General features: G+C 47.8%; 1 protein-coding gene across 2 annotated transcripts in view; it reads right to left on the reverse strand.

Annotated features, from left to right (window-relative positions):
* The window catches only part of FHOD3 (formin homology 2 domain containing 3), a 529299-nt gene that overhangs the window by 70580 nt on the left and 441102 nt on the right, over window positions 1-17617 (reverse strand). For both annotated transcript variants that reach the window (XM_068993855.1, XM_068993854.1), the window contains one exon: window positions 6978-7268. In XM_068993855.1, the coding sequence (XP_068849956.1) occupies window positions 6978-7268 (291 nt within the window). The remainder of the gene's footprint in view (window positions 1-6977; window positions 7269-17617) is intronic.

Raw genomic sequence — 17617 nt, forward strand, 5'->3', positions numbered from 1 at the left:
TACCACCACCTCCGCCACTGCCACCACCCCAGATATACACACATGAACCTCTTCAGTAACAGCACTGACCTGACATTCCTAGAACTCACCAGGCGTTACGTGATCCAGCCTCAGGACCTTTGCCTCTCCTGGGGCAATCCCAGTTAATCACACAATTTGCTTCTCAACTTTCTTTCCGTTTTAGCTCAAATAGTGTCTTCCCAGTGAAATCTTCCCCGACCACCTTATTTAAAATTGTGCACACCTCCCTCTTGTCCACGGCTCATCATCTTTTCCTGCTTTATTTTCTACCCAAGCATGTCTTACTGTCTGATCTTCCACACATTTTCCTCTTTGAGTTTATTGCTGCCTTTGTCCCATTATTGGAATGATTACAATTATTTGTTAAATTGCGTTCTTCCTCGGAATGTAAACTCTACAAGAGCAGGGATTTGGGTCTGTTTTGTTCCCTGTTGTATCCCCAGCATCTAGGATGAGTGGATGAATGGATAAATGGTCAGGGACGTCAGTCCTCCGAGTTTGCTTCCTGAGGTCCAGCAGGGCTGGGCAGTGGGCACTTCAGGCTGTGCGTTCCATCAGATATCCAAGGGCCTCTGTGGCTGCTCATTTGGGGAGGGGGCAAGAGACCTAGGCTGAGGAGGTGAGCAGCATGAGCTTTTTCTCTACCAAAGAGCTGGACCAGACAGGCTGGGGAAGGACACTGGCCTCTCTCCTGTGGCTGTGCCTTCATCTTTGATGAGGCATTTACTGGGGAAAGCCAAAGGCCCTCAATGCTCTGATTTTTCCACTGTAGTTTTGGCCTCTGTGCTCTGCCCAACAGTGGCCCAAGCTCACCAAGCGCCCAACACCAGAACAAGGAGGTCTTGAGTCCTCTTGGAGACTGGCTTCACAAACAAAACACATTTTGACGATAACCACCATCAAAGAGACAGGAGGTGGCATTTGAGGACACGATGGAGAAATCACTACAGCTGCTCAAACAGTCCCGTAAATAGGGAGACTGCTTTGATGCCAGGAAGTTGTGGCAGATAAAGTGACTGAGTCTCTCTCAACAGACCGCCTCACTCTCTCCATTTATTGGGAAATGTTGACAATTTCTTATTTTGGCAACAAGGCAAAGAGCATAATCAGGTAACATTTTAAATGCTGGTTTTCACGTTTACTTTCTTCATTCATTTATGTCTTTCATAAAATCATTACGTAGGGTGCCTCTCTGTCCCTAGCAATTTCCTTCACTCTGAAGTGTACTTCATCTGATATTAACATAGCTATTAATATGGCTTTTCTTTGATTAATGTTGGCATGACATCTTTTCCCAGCTTTTAACTTTCCATCTGCCCATGTCATTACATTTGATATGAGCGTTGTCTATGATAGCATGTAGTTGATTGGTGTTTTCGTCCACTCTTCAAATCTCTTTTACTTGCTGTGTTAGGACTTAAGCGTGCCGTTTTATTTGTTTTGTTTGATCCTTGTTTCAGTGTCTGTTCCTCCGTTCTTGGTCTTGGGTAGCTTGCTTGAACATTTTTTTTAGAATTTCAATGTGACTTTTTTATAGTGTTTTTGATTGCTTCTTGTAATTTTCCTAGTAGTTGCTCTAGGTATTACAGTATACACACTCACTTATTTAGTCTATTGGTATTGGGCTTCCCTGGTGTCTCAGTGGTAAAGAACTCACCTGTTAATGCAGGAGATGCAGTTTTGAGCCCTGGAGAAGGAAACGGCAACCCACTCCAATATTACTGCCTGGGGAGTCCCATGGACAAAGGAGCCTGGTGGGCTACAGGCCACTGAGTGACAAAGAGTCGGACATGACTCAGCGACTAAACGAGAACAAACTGACATTTTACTGCCTTGAAGTGCAGAAACCTTACTTCCATTGAGATCCGTTTACCCTCCCAGTTTTAAAAATACAGCTGTCCCAAGCATCTCCCCTACATATGCCGAACACCATCAAGTCATGTTTGCTTCAACCATCGAATATGATTTAAGAAGCACATGGGTAAAAACATAGCATTTTTATCTACTCCTATTTTTACCCATTCTGTTTTTTGTTTTCTTGCTGGAGTCCCAAGTCATCTTCTATCATCATTTCCTTTCTGTTCAGAAAACTTACTTCAGCCATTCTTCAAGAGGAGGTCACTCGTGACAAACGCTCTTGGTTGTTCTTTTACTGAGAATGTTTTTATTTCCCCTGCATTGTTAAAGGCCACTTTTACGGTACATGCAATTCACCATTGACAGTTATGGTCTTTCAACGCTTGACAGATGCTGTCCCCCTTTCTGCAGGCCTCCGTGATCCAGACAAGATATCTGCTATCCTCTGAACTGCTGCTCTTCTATAGGTATCACATCATTTTTTTTGTCTTAAAAAATTATTGGCTTTTAGTTATCATAAATTTGATTATCATTTGTCTTGGTGTCGATTTCTTTGGATTTATCCTTGTTAGGATGTGCTCAGCTTAAATCTGTAGGCTTATGCCTTTTGAAAAACTTGGGAAAATCTCAGCCATTATTTCCTCAAACATTTTCCCACACTGCATTCTCTCTCCTCTTCTCAGACTTAGATGAAATGAAGGTAAGTTTTACTGACATAGTCCCATAGGTCCCTGAGGCTCCTTCCATTTTTTAGTCTATTTTTTCTCTGCTATTCAGATTTGGTAATTTCCACTGATCTGTTTTCAAATACACTGATTATTTCCTTTATTGTTTCTAATCAAATATAAAGTATGTCAAATACTTTATTTCAGCTTGCATTTTCCAGTTGTATAATTTTCCTTTGGTTCTTTTCTGAAAATTTCTTTGCTAAGACTTTTTTAATGTATTTCTTGAGAGTTTGTAACTGTTCTCTATAGCATTATTATGATGACTGCTTTAAAACTTTTGACAGATCATCCCAGCACCTGTCAAAGGTTTTAAAGCAGTCACCATAATAATGGGATCTCTGGATGGTCTTTTTCCATTCAAGATGTCAATGCTCTGCTTCTTGATATGATGAGTGATTTTTGATTATATCCTGGATGTGTTGGGTATTATGGGATAGACTTTGGATCATATTTAACCTTCTCTTTTAGCAGATACTCACCCTTTCAGGGAATAGCTTATAGGTTTTGGTGCACATATATGTTCAGGTCCCTGAACACATACATGTCATCAGGAAGAAGGCTGACTCACTCCCTCAGTGTAGATGGGCTGAAGCCCCTTGACCCCAGCAGCATCTTCCCAGTGGACATGAAGCATTGACTCCCATTGGCTCACTGTCTCCAAGTGAAGTGAAGGCTCGGTTTTCCACCAGTCCCCACCAATGGCTAGTCCCACCTCCAACCACATCATTCTACCTTGTTTATGCTGGGTGGGGACAGAGGCTTGGCTCCCCCTGGGCCCTCACTGGCACTGAGGACAAGGAGAGTGGTGGTGGGAAGAGAGAGAAGGCTATTAGTCTTTCTGCCGGGTCTTCATTAAGTGTGGTCCTACTGTGGTCCAGGTGAAGGCTCAGATCCCCACAGGACCCCACTGACTCGACCCTGTTGGAAGAATTGAGATCCACTTGCTTCCCCGTGCAGGGGACAGACTATGAACTCCCCATTAGGCCAACAGTATCCCAGCAGGGGAATGGAGAGCAATCTGCTTCTACTGGGCAGGCGACAGAAGACTGGTTCCCTTCTGAGTCCCGCTGACACTACAGGGTTGAGGGAGGGGAGGGAACTGGAGAGCCACCACCCGTTTCCATATGGGTGTATACAGAAGACTTGCCTCCTTTTCCGTCTTACTGAAACCACTGGATTGGAAGAGTGGTGTGACAGTGGCATAGTTTCCATTAGACCTTGTTTGAGATAGAGCACTTATTAAGAGCAGCACAGATTTTCTGTTCTGTTGGGCATCACCTTTCCCCATCCTTTGGTTAAGGGAATCAGCTTTCCTTGAAGCTTCACTGCTGTGCTGTTCAAGTCAAAAAACTCCTAGGCAGTCTGCCTCCTTCTTTTCACCTTTTAGCGTCCTTCTATGATTGGCTGTTCTATTATATCCAGGGTGTTGATATTTTAGTTGTAAGAAGGAGGAACTGGGAGTAATGGGGCTTCTCCATCTTAGCCTGATGCTTCTTCATTCATCGGTGGCTTCATGAGCCCCTCTTATGTTCCGGGTCCCCAGCTAGGAAGTAAGGACTCACAATGAACAAGACAGACAACCCCATCCTCACTGCATTCAAGTAGAGACAAAACACGATTTTGGAAGTAACTACAACAAAGTGTAATCTATGCAACGATAAAGCCTCTCATTCTAATGCCAGGGAGTACAACACCAAAAACAAAGAAAAATAAAACCACACACTTGCAGTAAGTTGAATCTCTTTCAAGCTCTACAAATTCATTCTCAACTAATAGCTACAACCATTAGAAAAAGATGAGGAATCACTTTGATTGCCTTTGTGATTTGTTTGAGAAGATTCTGAAAAGCAAGAACTATGAGGACAGAGCTTCCCTGATTCCTGGTTGCTGATGGTGGCTGTGAGCAGTGGGATATTTTAAGAACCAATAAGCTACAACATATAAACATGGTCACATCCCTTAACAGCACCAGACTGAAGCAGAAAAGCCACTGCAAGGCTCCAATTCCTGGACACTACCAGCTTTTGGTAGGAAGTCAATGGTTCTTCACTGGGAGTAGAGTCTCCATTTTTGGAAAGTTGTCCTTATTTGGAAGGATACTGGGCAATCTAATCCAAGAAAGTTCTTTGCCCTGGCTTATTTTTACTAATCCAACTTGTTGATATGTTTTAGGCTTGCTAAACCTAGTTAAGATGAATAATCCTAAAAGCTACTCATAATGCAATAAAACATGATTTAAGGTCAAACTGATCAACACGACTTACCCAACATTCTGTACTATGACCAAAATTACATTAAATGTGAACAACAGCAAGTAAAATCTGAGAGAATAACTATAATCTGACTTTGAAAGAAATTCAGTATCAATATATGTAATCCTTTTAGCACCCACATATTCAACCAGACACAAGATTTTCAATGCAATGATTCCTAAGGCATAAACACAGTCTTCAAAGCCTTTTCCTTTTCATCGAGACTATATATATATGCTGCTAAGTCACTTCAGTCGTGTTCGACTTTGTGTGACCCCATAGATGGCAGCCCACCAGGCTCCCCCGTCCCTGGGATTCTCCAGGCAAGAACACTGGAGTGTGTTGCCATTGCCTTCTCCAATGCATGAAAGTGAAAAGTGAAAGTGAAGTTGCTCAGTTGTGTCCGACTCTTAGCGACCCCATGGATTGCAGCCTTCCAGGCTCCTCCATCCATGGGATTTTCCAGGCAAGAGTACTGGAGTGGGGTGCCATTGCCTTCTCTGATATATATATATATATATATATATATATAATTAAATATAATTATATAATTGTGAAAACTGAAATATTAGACTAAGCCACTATCTGACAGGCCTCCTGAATGAATTATGGCTTCATTCATTCATTCAATCTTTGTTCACTTGTCCAGGCTTCAGGGAGACTGTATTCTTAATCTGTGAACTAACACACCATGCATAGGTCCTGGCACTGATTGGCAGTCCCTTGTGGAGCCTTCATGCTGCCTTCTGGGCCTAAGACGTAGGGTCCTTGAATCTGTATCACTGTGTAACTTAATGAAGGCTGCCCCATAAGGCGTCTCCACAGGTAAGGAGTGTCTGTCAAGAGAGGTAGCTTCCTGACACTGCACACAAGTCATGAGTCGGAACACCAACTCAAGTGATGGGAGTGGGAGGGGACATACGTATATCTATGGCTGATTCACACTGTTGTATGGCAGAAACCATCACAACATTGTAAAACAATTCTCCTGCAATTAAAAAATTTAAGAATCATTCAAATGATTATTTGAATCACTTACAATTTCTAGAACCCTCTGTGGCACCCTCCCCAAGTCTCTAATGAGAACTAACATTCCATTTGGTCCCTAAACATAAAGTCACCATCAAACAGGTGAAACTGAATGACCATCAGGCATAATACCAAAAAGGTACGATTCTATAAGAAAAAGCACATACTTAATATGGAAGAAAACCAAGGTCCTGAATATACTACAGAAAATTACCTAAATTATGTACATTCCAGCAGAGCCCATCAAACTGACCTCAGCATGCTATGAACTGGCCCTTTTCAAAAGTACTCATACAATTCATTCTACCAAAGTTGCTCTGGTCTGGAATTTAGTCACAATGGCTCAACATACTTCAGTTCAGTCGCTCAGTCGTGTCCAACTCCTTGCGACCCCATGAATCGCAGCACGCCAGGCCTCCCTGTCCATCACCAACTCCCGGAGTTCACTCAGACTCACGTTCATCAAGTCAGTGATGCCATCCAGCCATCTCATCCTCTGTCGTCCCCTTCTCCTCCTGCCCCCAATCCCTCCCAGCATCAGAGTCTTTTCCAATGAGTCAACTCTTCACATGAGGTGGCCAAAGTACTGGAGCTTCAGCTTTAGCATCATTCCTTCCAAAGAAATCCCAGGGCTGATCTCCTTCAGAATGGACTGGTTGGATCTCCTTGCAGTCCAAGGGACTCTCAAGAGTCTTCTCCAACACCACAGTTCAAAAGCATCAACATACTTCACTGAAAAATTAACTCTTTCAAGGGAGCAGATAACAACACAATGTGTCTCTAAATTTAAACCAGAAAACAGCCACACTTACTGCTCACAGTTTAATAGTTAGAAGGAAGCTGAGGAATTTCTCTGCTAGGGCTCATTCCTCAGGAGAAGTCCCTGACGGCCCTTTCCCAGCTGTAAAGTGATGGTGCAGCTGCATGGCAGAGAGAGGAAGCCCATCTGGGGGGCAGGAAGCTGCTGGCTGGCTGAGTGTGGACATGCACCCTCCTCCAGACACGGGGCACCGTCTGGGGAGCGAGCTGGGCCAGCAGGTCAACTGAGCCAGGTGCCCTGCACCGGGTGCCCTGGGCGGGGGTTCCTTACCTGTGCCCTTGTCCCGGGAGAGCTTGTCCTCCTTGTCCTCCCTCTCCAACGTGCTGCTGGAGGACGAGACGCTGGAGGCCGAGCAGTTGTCACGCTCGTTCACCGCCTCATTCTGCCGCTCCTTCTCGCTCAGGGAGGCTCGCTCCTCGTGCTCGGGCTCCAGGGCCCGCTCCACCTCGCTCTCGGCTCCCGCGCCGGCAGGGGCTAGCTCCTGGCCGGCCTCATCGGCCACCTGCCCCACCTCTGCCTCCACGTCTGCCTCCGGTTCAGGCCCAGGCTCCCCGGCGCTGGCTGCGGGAGACAACAGCGGAGATTACAGTGAGGACGGGAATTTCGAGGCAATGTTGCGCAAAAGGGAGACCAGATGTGAGGCAGGAAGAATTTGAAAGTGGCCCTGAGACTCCCGTCACCTGGTTATTCAATCAAACACTGCGGGAAAGGGGATGGCGGCTGGCATTCATGTCTCAAGTTGCTCGACCTTACAATACAGAGATCTCTCAGGTGGGTCTGATCCAACCTGGTGAGCCTTTTAGACACAGAGTGTTTTCTCATTAGCACCAGAAAATGATGTCAGAGAGATCAGAAGCACACGAAGTATTTGTCCTGACCATGCTGGCTTTAAAGATGGAAGGGCCCATTGACAAGGAATGTGTTGGCCTCTAGAAGCTGAGGATGATTCCTGGCCAATAGCCAACAAGGAACAGGGACCTCAGTCCTGCAAGCACGAGGAACTGAATTCTGCCAACAACCTGAAAGACCCTGGAGGTGGACTCTTCCCAGGCCTCCCAATAAGAGCCCCACCAGCCACAGCCTTAACTATGGCCTTGAGATACTCCTGGCTAAGAACCCAGTTAGCCAGGCTGGGTTTCTGACTCATGGGAACCGTGAAATAATAAACAGGTGCTGTTTTGAACAGCTATGTTCAACTTGTTATACAGCAACAGCAGACGGATACATGAGCCTTTTGCTTCTTCAGGGAAAGAAGAAATAAGTTCATGGTGAATCAAGCTGATTAGCAAAGAGCAGTCTGATGTTAAGTTATCAGTTGATATAAAATATATCCAGTTGACATAAATATTCACTGGGTAATTCTACTTTTTTTTTGGCTGAGCTGTGTGGCATGTGGGGTCTTAGCTCCCTGATTAGGGATAGAATCCATGCCCCTGCAGGTGGGAGCATCCAGTCTTAACTACTGGACCGCCAGGGGGGTCCCAGTCAGAGCTTTTATCAGTGACTAAACCAGTGAGGCCTGTCACCCTTTGCTTGAGTTATGTTTGCTCATAATGTGATGTTTGCTTCCCTGGTGGCTCAAACAGGAAGGAATCTGATTGCAGTGCAGGAAATGTGGGTTTGATTCCTGGTTCAAGAAGATCCCCTGGATAAGGGAATGGCTACCCACTATAGTGGAATTCTCACCTGGAGAATTCCATGGACAGAGGAGCCTGGCGGGCTACAGTCCATGGGCTCACAGAGTCGGACACGACTGAGCAACTAACACTTTTACTTTTTCACTTTCAATGTGACGTTAGTCCATACACTTGGAAGCTATCTATAAGAATCACCCACAGGCAAATAACCCTGTAAACCTGTCAAGGCTGGAGATTTGTGGCTCAGGTTCCATGGATGTCATCCCCTAGAAGCTGGGAAATGACACAGTCTGCCATATGCATATTTTTACTGAGTAACCCTCTCAGCTGTGAGCTGTGGATGGTAGCAAAATGATTGGGGATATACATACATACATACATACATATATATATATATAAGTCTTCCATGAAGGCCAGGTGAGGAGCAGTCACTCCTGAGGGCTGGGCAGAGCCACATGGCTGGAATCCTGGCAGTACCACCAACAGCACGTGTTCTGAGTCTACACACATACTGTTCGAAGCAGTGCAGAGATTCAGGCAGGGTCTGTGCATGGGAGAAGTGGGAGGGGCCTGCCCAGACACCTAAGAACAGGCAGATGACGGCGGGTGGGGGCTCTCTCTTTATGGGGACAACCTGCCAGCTCAGGTGAGTGGGGATGGCTGGAACAGGGCACCCAGCGCAGCCCCCCAGCAAACCAGGCAGTGGTATTACTATGCAAGAGAAAAGCTCAGGCCTCGCTGGGCAGGGGGCCCAGCTGCCCTGCAGCATCCCAGCAAGAAGCCATTCTGCCAGGCCTCACTGGGTCCAGAACCCCCACCCCTCATCTGCTCTCAGGCTGTCTTCCCTGGAGAATGAGTCTGGGAACTGGAGAGGGAGGCAGTAGAGAGATGAGATGCCAGCCTCTCCTTATGTGCTGGGTAACTTCCAGCCACCCCAGGGCCTTTTAGGTGGGAACCGGATGTACAGCACGAAGGGACTTCTGCCCACCACCCCCTCCCTGGGCTTGATGACACATTGCAAGCCTTCTGCTGGGGACTCCAGCCTAGGACAGGCACCGGCTTCCTGGGAGAATGGAGGAGATGAGGGTGAGGTGGCAGAGGTCCTCTGCAGTCTGTGGGGTATCCCTCTGGGGTGTCCCCAGGAGGGTTGGTTTTGGAAGCCCCGTCTGGTCATGTGAGAGCAGCTTCCAGACTGAGACGCACTGGCCGGCAGCAGCAGGGAGAAACTGAAGAGCATACAGCTGTGAGCCTGTGTGCCCGAGAATGGGTATGTCGAGTGTTTTTCCTTAAAAGCAAAAACTGAGCTGGGTACAGGGAGAGAGTGAACAGACCTTTGAGAAAAATTCCCTCCAGTGTTGAAGGACTCTGTATGGTAACTGCCTTTTCATCTGATAATAGAGTATTTAGCAAAGAGATACACAACTCCCCTCATTTTACCAGCACAGCAAAAGCATAGTTTTAGCAACAGCAGTGTCATCGTTGGGTTGACAGAGAGCATATGTTCTTACACACATTTACTTCAGAATAGCCACATCAAAATGAAAATGTGTTTCCAACAGCCTAGCATGTGGCGTGCATTTAAGTTTGAATTGGTGAGCATATGGCGAAAACTGGCGAGGGTGTCTCCGTGGGGCTTTATCACTGACGGGGAGACGGCTGCAGTTGGTTGCCATCAGCCTGTGTCTACTCCCCATCCCCAGCAGACTGGCAGACAAAGCAGGAAGGATCCATCATTTGACGGCTGTCTGGCTCCAGCCTACACACACTCTGCTGTCACATGTCCTTCCACTTTAAGCAGGGACTCTGGCTCCTGATCAGCCAGGGACTTTAGGGACAAGTGAGGCAAGGGACATGCAAGCTCTAGAAAGCCACACACCCTGGGGAATAAACAGTGTACTTTCATCCCGCTCTATTCAGCCCTTACCTCCTGGAGCAGACATTTAAATGTGTGATCTGACCACTGGGGTGCTGTCTCTCTTTCATCACTGCTGGGGTGACCATCGTCTCCAAAACTACATCCTGACCAGAATGCAGGCTCAGTGTCCATAAGGCCTCACTGCAAATCTGCAGTGTGTGATGCTATGCTATTGACGAACCAATTAAAGAACATTCACACACAGTCCATCAAGCCAAACCACCAAAGACGGAGAAGGGAGGGGACAGGGGGCATACACCTGGGCTGCTCACTCCTGACACCTTCTGCACAGAATACACCATGTGACAGGCATGTCCAGGACACAACACATACTCCTGCTTCAGAGGGCTCAGCACCGGGCTGGCGACAGGCCATAAAATCGCATTGAGGGGTCACGGTGGTATGGGGCCAGGCAGCCAAGTGAGGGACCTGAGAACCGAGTAAGAAGTCCCTGGACAAGATGCACAGCTGAGTCCTCCTCGAGCTGCATTAATCAAGCCTAGGAACAACGAGGCACGAGTAACCTGGGGGACAAGACTCTGCCCTCCTTTCACGTCCAAGGGCCCCCAGTGTGGTCTTGGGACCACTACCTGCTCAGAAAGTTCTCAAAGACACTTAGGAAACACCCCAAAACTAGACACTGAACTCCAGAACATTTCTGCTCCCCTTCACTTTCTCTTTGTCCGCACCTTTATTACCAACGGAGAAGGCAATGGCACCCCACTCCAGTACTCTTGCCTGGAGAATCCCATGGATGGAGGAGCCTGGTAGGCTGCAGTCCAAGGGGTCACTAGGAGTTGGACACGACTGAGCGACTTCACTTTCATGCATTGGAGAAGGAAATGGCAACCCACTCCAGTACTCTTGCCTGGAGAATCCCAGGGACAGGGGAATCTGGTGGGCTGCCGCCTATGGGGTCGCATAGAATCGGACATGACTGAAGTGACAGCAGCAGCAGCTATCACCAACAGTCCCCTCCACAAACATACAGCTGTTCCTTTGGAGTCACCACCCCAAGCCATGCCCGCTGCTCTCCCAGCACACTGGGGGAAAGTACCATTCACACTGGCTGAATCCCAGGGAAACAGGAGGAACCACGCAGGCCTGCAGGGAAAGTTCTCAGGGAGCTAAGGCATTTGCCAATACCGAGGGATGAAAATTCCTCACAACATTTCATGGACACCCAGCAATGGTGTCAGTGGTGAGAAGCACACGGACACACAACCCAGATCCAGCACTACAGACCTCGTTCTTATTGTCACAGAGGTTGCAGAGATGCTAAGAGATCCCACACAACACCCGTGACTTCCGTACAGCAAAGGTGGGCAAACCCGACCATCAGAGGACACAGGGAAAACCCCCGCCCCTCAGTTCCCACCAGCCACAATAAACAAATATTTGTAAGTGTGATGGATATTCTAAGAGGAAAGGCATGGTGCCCTGGGAGGGTCTGGCAAGGGTTTCTGGCAAAGCCTGGGAAGGGTCCTAAGACCCTGTACTAAAATGGTACTAAGCACAGTCTTCAAGGGTGAAAAGGAACTAAAGAGGGAAAACTCGGCATGAGAGTTCTGGGTAGAGGGAGGAGCGCGTGCAGAGACCAGGAGCCCGGGGCAAGCAGGAGGAATGAAAGACGTGTGCGGTCGGGGACTGGGGCAACAAGCCTCGAGGGTGAGTTAGGGACCTGGGGCTTCACACTGCGGGGGCTGACGGGTGCTTAGGAAGAGCCGGGCCATGTTCCACGTGACCCAAGAGAACTCCTGAGTATACCCACGTCGCAGACAAACCACAGTTCCCGCGGGGATAGGTGAGATGGGCCGGTAGCTTCCGGGGGGAGACTCCTAGTCAGTGTGGGGTGAACATTCAGGAAGCAAACCCTGCAGACAAAGAGGCTGAGGAGAAAGAGGTAAATGCCAGCCGGTGGGGCTCAAGAGGAGAAGAAAATGCATAAAGGGCATCACTGGAAGAACACACGGGCAAGGGATCCCCTGGGGGCGGGGTCAGTGTGTTCGTATCCAAGGGGCACAGGAGTGTTGAAGGCCAGTGGCCAGAGCACAAACTGTCTACCAAACCCCAACCTCTCTGTGGGGAAGGGTCTCTCACTGCTCTCAGAAAGCGAGGGTGGAGGGAAGCTGCAAAGGCTTAGGTCCAGGTGCCAGACAACCCTTCTCCCCGCGGTGGGTGCAAGCTTGGAAACGAAATGAGGACATGGCAAGAAATGCTTGGCAACACAGAAGGCGTCCAGAGCTGGGATCTGTCTTCCTGGACCACATCCTGAGACAGCAGACTGATGGGATCTTGGCATTGCGAGGACACGCTTAGCAAAGGCCAGAAAAATGCATTTGGCCAGAACCTGCAGTGACCTGATTCAGAGAACTTTAAATTTTAAGGTTGGAGGTGGGGGAGTAGAAGGGAGGAGAAAGGAAAAAAAAACTGTCTAAAGAGATATGGGGGATTTCCCTGGCAGTCCAGTGGTTAAGAATCCACTTTCCAATGCAAAAGATGCATGTTTGATCCCTGGTTAGGGAACTAAGACCCCACATGCTGCGGAGCACGTAAACCCACAAGCCACAGTGAAGATCCTGTGTGCTACAACAAAGACCCAACCCAGCCAAACAGTTAAACATTAAAATGAGATATGGTAGGGGATAACGTGGGCTTCCCTGCTGGCTCAGGCAGTAAAGAATTCACCTGCAATGAGGGAGACCTGGGTTCGATCCGTGGGTCAGGAAGATCCCCTAGAGGAGGGAATGGTAACCCACTCCAGTATACTTGCCTGGAGAATTCCATGGACAGAGCAGCCTGGTGGGCTACAGTCCATGGGGTCGCAAAGAATTGGACACGAATGAGTCTCACAAACACACACACACACACACACGGGATAATTTACAGAATGTGGAAGATACAATAGGAAGGAAGAGATCTACAGTATATTCAAAAGAAGTAACAAGGAACTGGGTTGCTGCCAGCCTGTGGGGAGGGACTCATAAACTGAGCATGAACACTAAAAGGGAGTCTTTATCCAAAGGAAACAGATGTTACAGCAGAGAGGTTGGGAGCCGGGATGAGACCCATCAACCTGAGAACCACAGGGGAAGAGGAAAAACATAACTGTGTTTTTTGAGATAAGAGAAAAGGGTGCTCTGTCTAACGACCGGGATGTCCTTGATACAGATCACGAAACTGGGCAAAAGAAGAGGAGCGAGCAGGTCTTGAGGATTTCAGGCAGTTCATCCCTGTTTCAAGTCAGCTAGGGCAGACATCAACTCAGACTAGCTAGTTATTAGCCCCGCACTAACTTCTCATCTGATCTTACCTGACCTCAGGCTCTGCTTGGCCTTAAGTGAATTAAAAACAAAAGCTACCATCTACAGAGTGCCTCTGACACATGGGTGCTGTCCCAGCAAACAGGGGCACGTCACCCTGTTTACTTCTCTTATCAACGATGTGAAGATTAATGTCCCCAAGTGAGAAACGAGGAATGGTGTTCAGAGAGGTTAAGTAACTCATCCAGGGCCACACAGCATGCTGGATACTCTTGGCCTGCTCCAAGACCCATTCTCTGTCCTGCTTTGTGCCCTGGGAGGTCAGCCTCTGTAGGGAGGCACTCCTGTGTTTGCTTTCCCTCTCACTTCCAGGTGGATCAGCCCTGGGAGGCACCTGCAAACGCAGGAGGAAGGAGAGGCTGGTGTGTTTATGTTCCTGATCTTTATGAGGGGCCAGCTGGGCAGAAGATGTCAGGCCAGCATTTCTGTCCTCAGGGCTCCCTTCCCGAGGCTACGGCTCTTACCCAGCCCGAGCTGTTCCCTTAAGCTTTTCCAGGCCTGGAGGCAGAAATGGTGTTGGCAGTTCCCCCCTGCTGCTCGTCTCTGGGCACTTCCGTGCACTCTGAAGGTCCCACTCTGCACCTCTGCACATGGTCCTTTCACAGCCTGCCTGTGGGCCCTTTGAGCATGCGTCACCTACTTCCAACAGACCTTTATGACGAGCAGAGCTGGGATTTGACCTTGGATCGGCCTGATTGAAAAGCCTGGGCTGTTAATCATGATGTTACACTGTGTGGTGGGTGACTTAAGCCATAAAGGCAAGTACATAACCATTCCTGAAAAAAAAAAAAAAAAAAAAAAAAGTGGGCACGAAAGTTCCAGCTCTGCTTTCATCAATGTCCCTGACAGCTGAGTCCAGAGTGTCCAACTGGAATCCCCTGTCATGCAATTTCTCTTTGAGGAGATAAACGGCTGGTAGAAAGATCTGAATTTAATAAGTCTTTGGGTGGCTTCAATTGATTTCAGTCTGTGATGGTGTCTTGATGACTTTGCCAGGACTTGGCTTTCTGGCAGGTCTTATGAAACTGAGGGTTGGGCCAGCCAGTTCTATGATAGCTGCTCCAAATGGTGTGGATTCCAGGGACCTCCTCAGTTCAGAGCTAATAACTAACACCATGGACTTTAAACTTGTGGTTTAATCATATAAACGTGAAAAAGGTCCCAAGAGAAAATGCTCACAACTTTGAAAATTCTTTAGATTTTGCCGTTGGTGTTGGGCCAATTCTTTCTAAGCTGTTCACTCAGATTCGCCCTGGAGCCAGATTTCTCAGACTCAGTACTCTGGATATCTGGGGTCAGATACATCTTTGTTGTGGGCAGGGGGGCTGCAGCCTATTGTCCTATGCATTGTCGGATATTCAGCAGCATTCCTGGCTTCTTCCCTCTGGAGACCAATAGCAGCTCCTTCCCAGTTCTGACAACCAAAAATATCTCCTGCTGCTGCTGCTGCTGCTGCTAAGTCGCTTCAGTCGTGTCCGACTCTGGGCGACCCCAGAGACAGCAGCCCACCAGGCTCCCTCATCCCTGGGATTCTCCAGGCAAGAACACTGGAGTGGGTTGCCATTCCAGACACTACCAAATGTCCCCCTGAGAGCAAAAACCACTCCTGGCTGAGAATCATTGCTCTATAGGAACAGGTTCATTAGGATGGGTCCAAATTCAGTTCACTTCAGCTTATTCCAAAAAAGACACATATTACCTGCAAAATACTGATTTACCAGTCTAATGAATTTGTATGCCTTTAAAATACAGCCCAGCTTTGTCCTCAAAATTAGAGCCAGAGTTTTCAAACAGGCTTGGGCCTAAACCACCCCTTAAGATGAAATCCATATATGTTCAAAATTACTTTCAAAAGCCCTTTTGGAAGATACCACCTTGGAGATCCCACACCCGCCCTCAGAGTTCCAACAATCCAGTTTTCACTGAGCTTCAGTGGAATGCTATAAGAAGTCCTGGGCTTACAGTCACGGGCCATGTTCTCTCCAACTACAGGTCCTTGGACTCTTAAATCACACTGGATGCAGCAAGTTGTTTAAACCACAAGAGACACAGGAGGTTCAAGGATGGCTCAAGAGAAAAAGAGAGAGAGAACAAGACACCTTTCCACCCTGAGGGTGGTTTGGTCCTGATGGAGCGTAACGTGTAGAGGTGTTAATGGTCATAAGAGACTCATTGTGGAGACTGGATACCCAAGAGTCTTGAGTGCCACGCAAGGTCATAAGTTCATGTTGCAGATGATGGAGAGCCACTAACAGGTTTTAAAATCATGGTATAGACATGATTTGGGGGGGGGGGAGGGAGGGGGTTGGGCTATAAGAAGAACCTGGGGAGGTGAGATATAGTAGAAGCTACAGAAATGGTCCAGATCAGAGATGGTTAAGATTGGACTGAAGCATTGACAATGGGGAGACAAGGGAGACGGCTGATTTGAGGGAGAAGGGCACATCGACACTGGGTGACCGACTAGATGTAGGGGTAAGCATTAAGGGAGAAGTCAAAGTCACCTATCTGCTTCCAACTTGAAAAAGGAGGCCAAGAGAAACAGGCTTAACCAGACAAGGACTGGGAGGTATGAGCAGATTTGCTAGTTTTGTGGGGGAGAGATGAGGGACACCTCCCATCAAAATGCTCCTCACTGGTACTTGGTAAATCCGAAGTGTCTAAGGAATATTCGGATGGTGATGTCTAAGGAGGTTGGATACATGAGTCCTGAGCTCAGGAAGGCCACAGCTGGAGAGGCAGACACGGTGGATTTCAGCACTCGGCAGGTTGCTAAAAATCACAGATGGGCCTATGAAGGTGCAGGAGGTGTGGCATGAACACAGGGGGTTGCTGGAGAAGGAATCCTGGAAAAATCTGACACCTAGGGGGCAGCTAAAAGAAGAGTCAGTAAGAAGACTGAGACAAAATGAGGACACATGTGAGACAAGATGATGAAATCACAATGACAGAAGACGATGACGACATGGAAGCCCAATAACGTGTTCGAGTCTAGAGAGTTTTAGAAGAAAGAGACAGAGTTGCTGAACCTAGAAAGTCAACAAAAAGCTGCAGGAACTTCCCAGTGTATCTGCTGGAGGTGGCTTCTTTAGAAGATCTCACAGCTTTGGAAAGCTCTAAAGATTTGTGGAACTCAGGAAAGGTCTTGAAAAAGTATCCTTTTAGGGACTGGAAAACCAGTGTTTGATTATCTTGCCTCACTGCCGGTGTTGTATCATTTTGTACAAATGCCTTGTAGGAGTGGGTGGGGGAAGGGTACAGGGGAGAAGGGGCGCTGTAGGGGGGAAAGAAGGGAGATGAAAATGGCAGAGGAGAGAGCGAAGTCCTGAGCACAGGTAAGGAGGCGAGAAGAAACCTGAGAGTTACTCTTCTTTGCTGTACCACAGTCCCCGCCCGGGGAGGCCTTCTGACTGTAGCTGGAAACACTTACCCAAGGCTTTCCCCTGGGATGAAAGGCACTCCTGTCTCTCTGGATGCCCTGGAGCACCTCCAGGCGCACACAGCGCCTGCTCCAGACTGGGCTTTACAGCTCCTGATACTCCTTCTTCTTGTCAAATAGGAACAAACAAGCCAATGGCTGTTTCAAACTTGGATTTTTTTGTTTACATTAAACAGTTTTTAGAATGAAAATTTGATGATAAAGGTCAGTTAAAAATCACCATAACCCCAATCTTGGAAACAATTCTCCCTGGGTCTCTCATTTCTGGAGTCTTACAAGCAAAGCCACCATAGCCTTGATTCTGGACCATCCTTCTAAGGAGGTATGCATAGAAAACAGCCTTGTAAGACAGAGACAGTCTCCCACTGGAACCAACCACTACTTGGTTTATCGCCCACTGTGAGCAAGATCACGTCTCCCTCTGGGACAAAGGGAAGATGCGCTTACTGCCCAATAAAGATTTGAGATCCTTAAACTCAGGGTTCCACTCAGTGTGTATGCAGGTGTCACGTGGGCTGATTCACATCACCTTGTGGAAACTGCGACTTGCAGAAATGGCACAAATGCTGCTATCTTGGCTACTACTATCGCTGTGA

Source organism: Capricornis sumatraensis, chromosome 21 (genome assembly GCF_032405125.1).
Source record: "Capricornis sumatraensis isolate serow.1 chromosome 21, serow.2, whole genome shotgun sequence".
In the NCBI taxonomy this organism is placed as follows: Eukaryota; Metazoa; Chordata; class Mammalia; order Artiodactyla; family Bovidae; genus Capricornis; species Capricornis sumatraensis.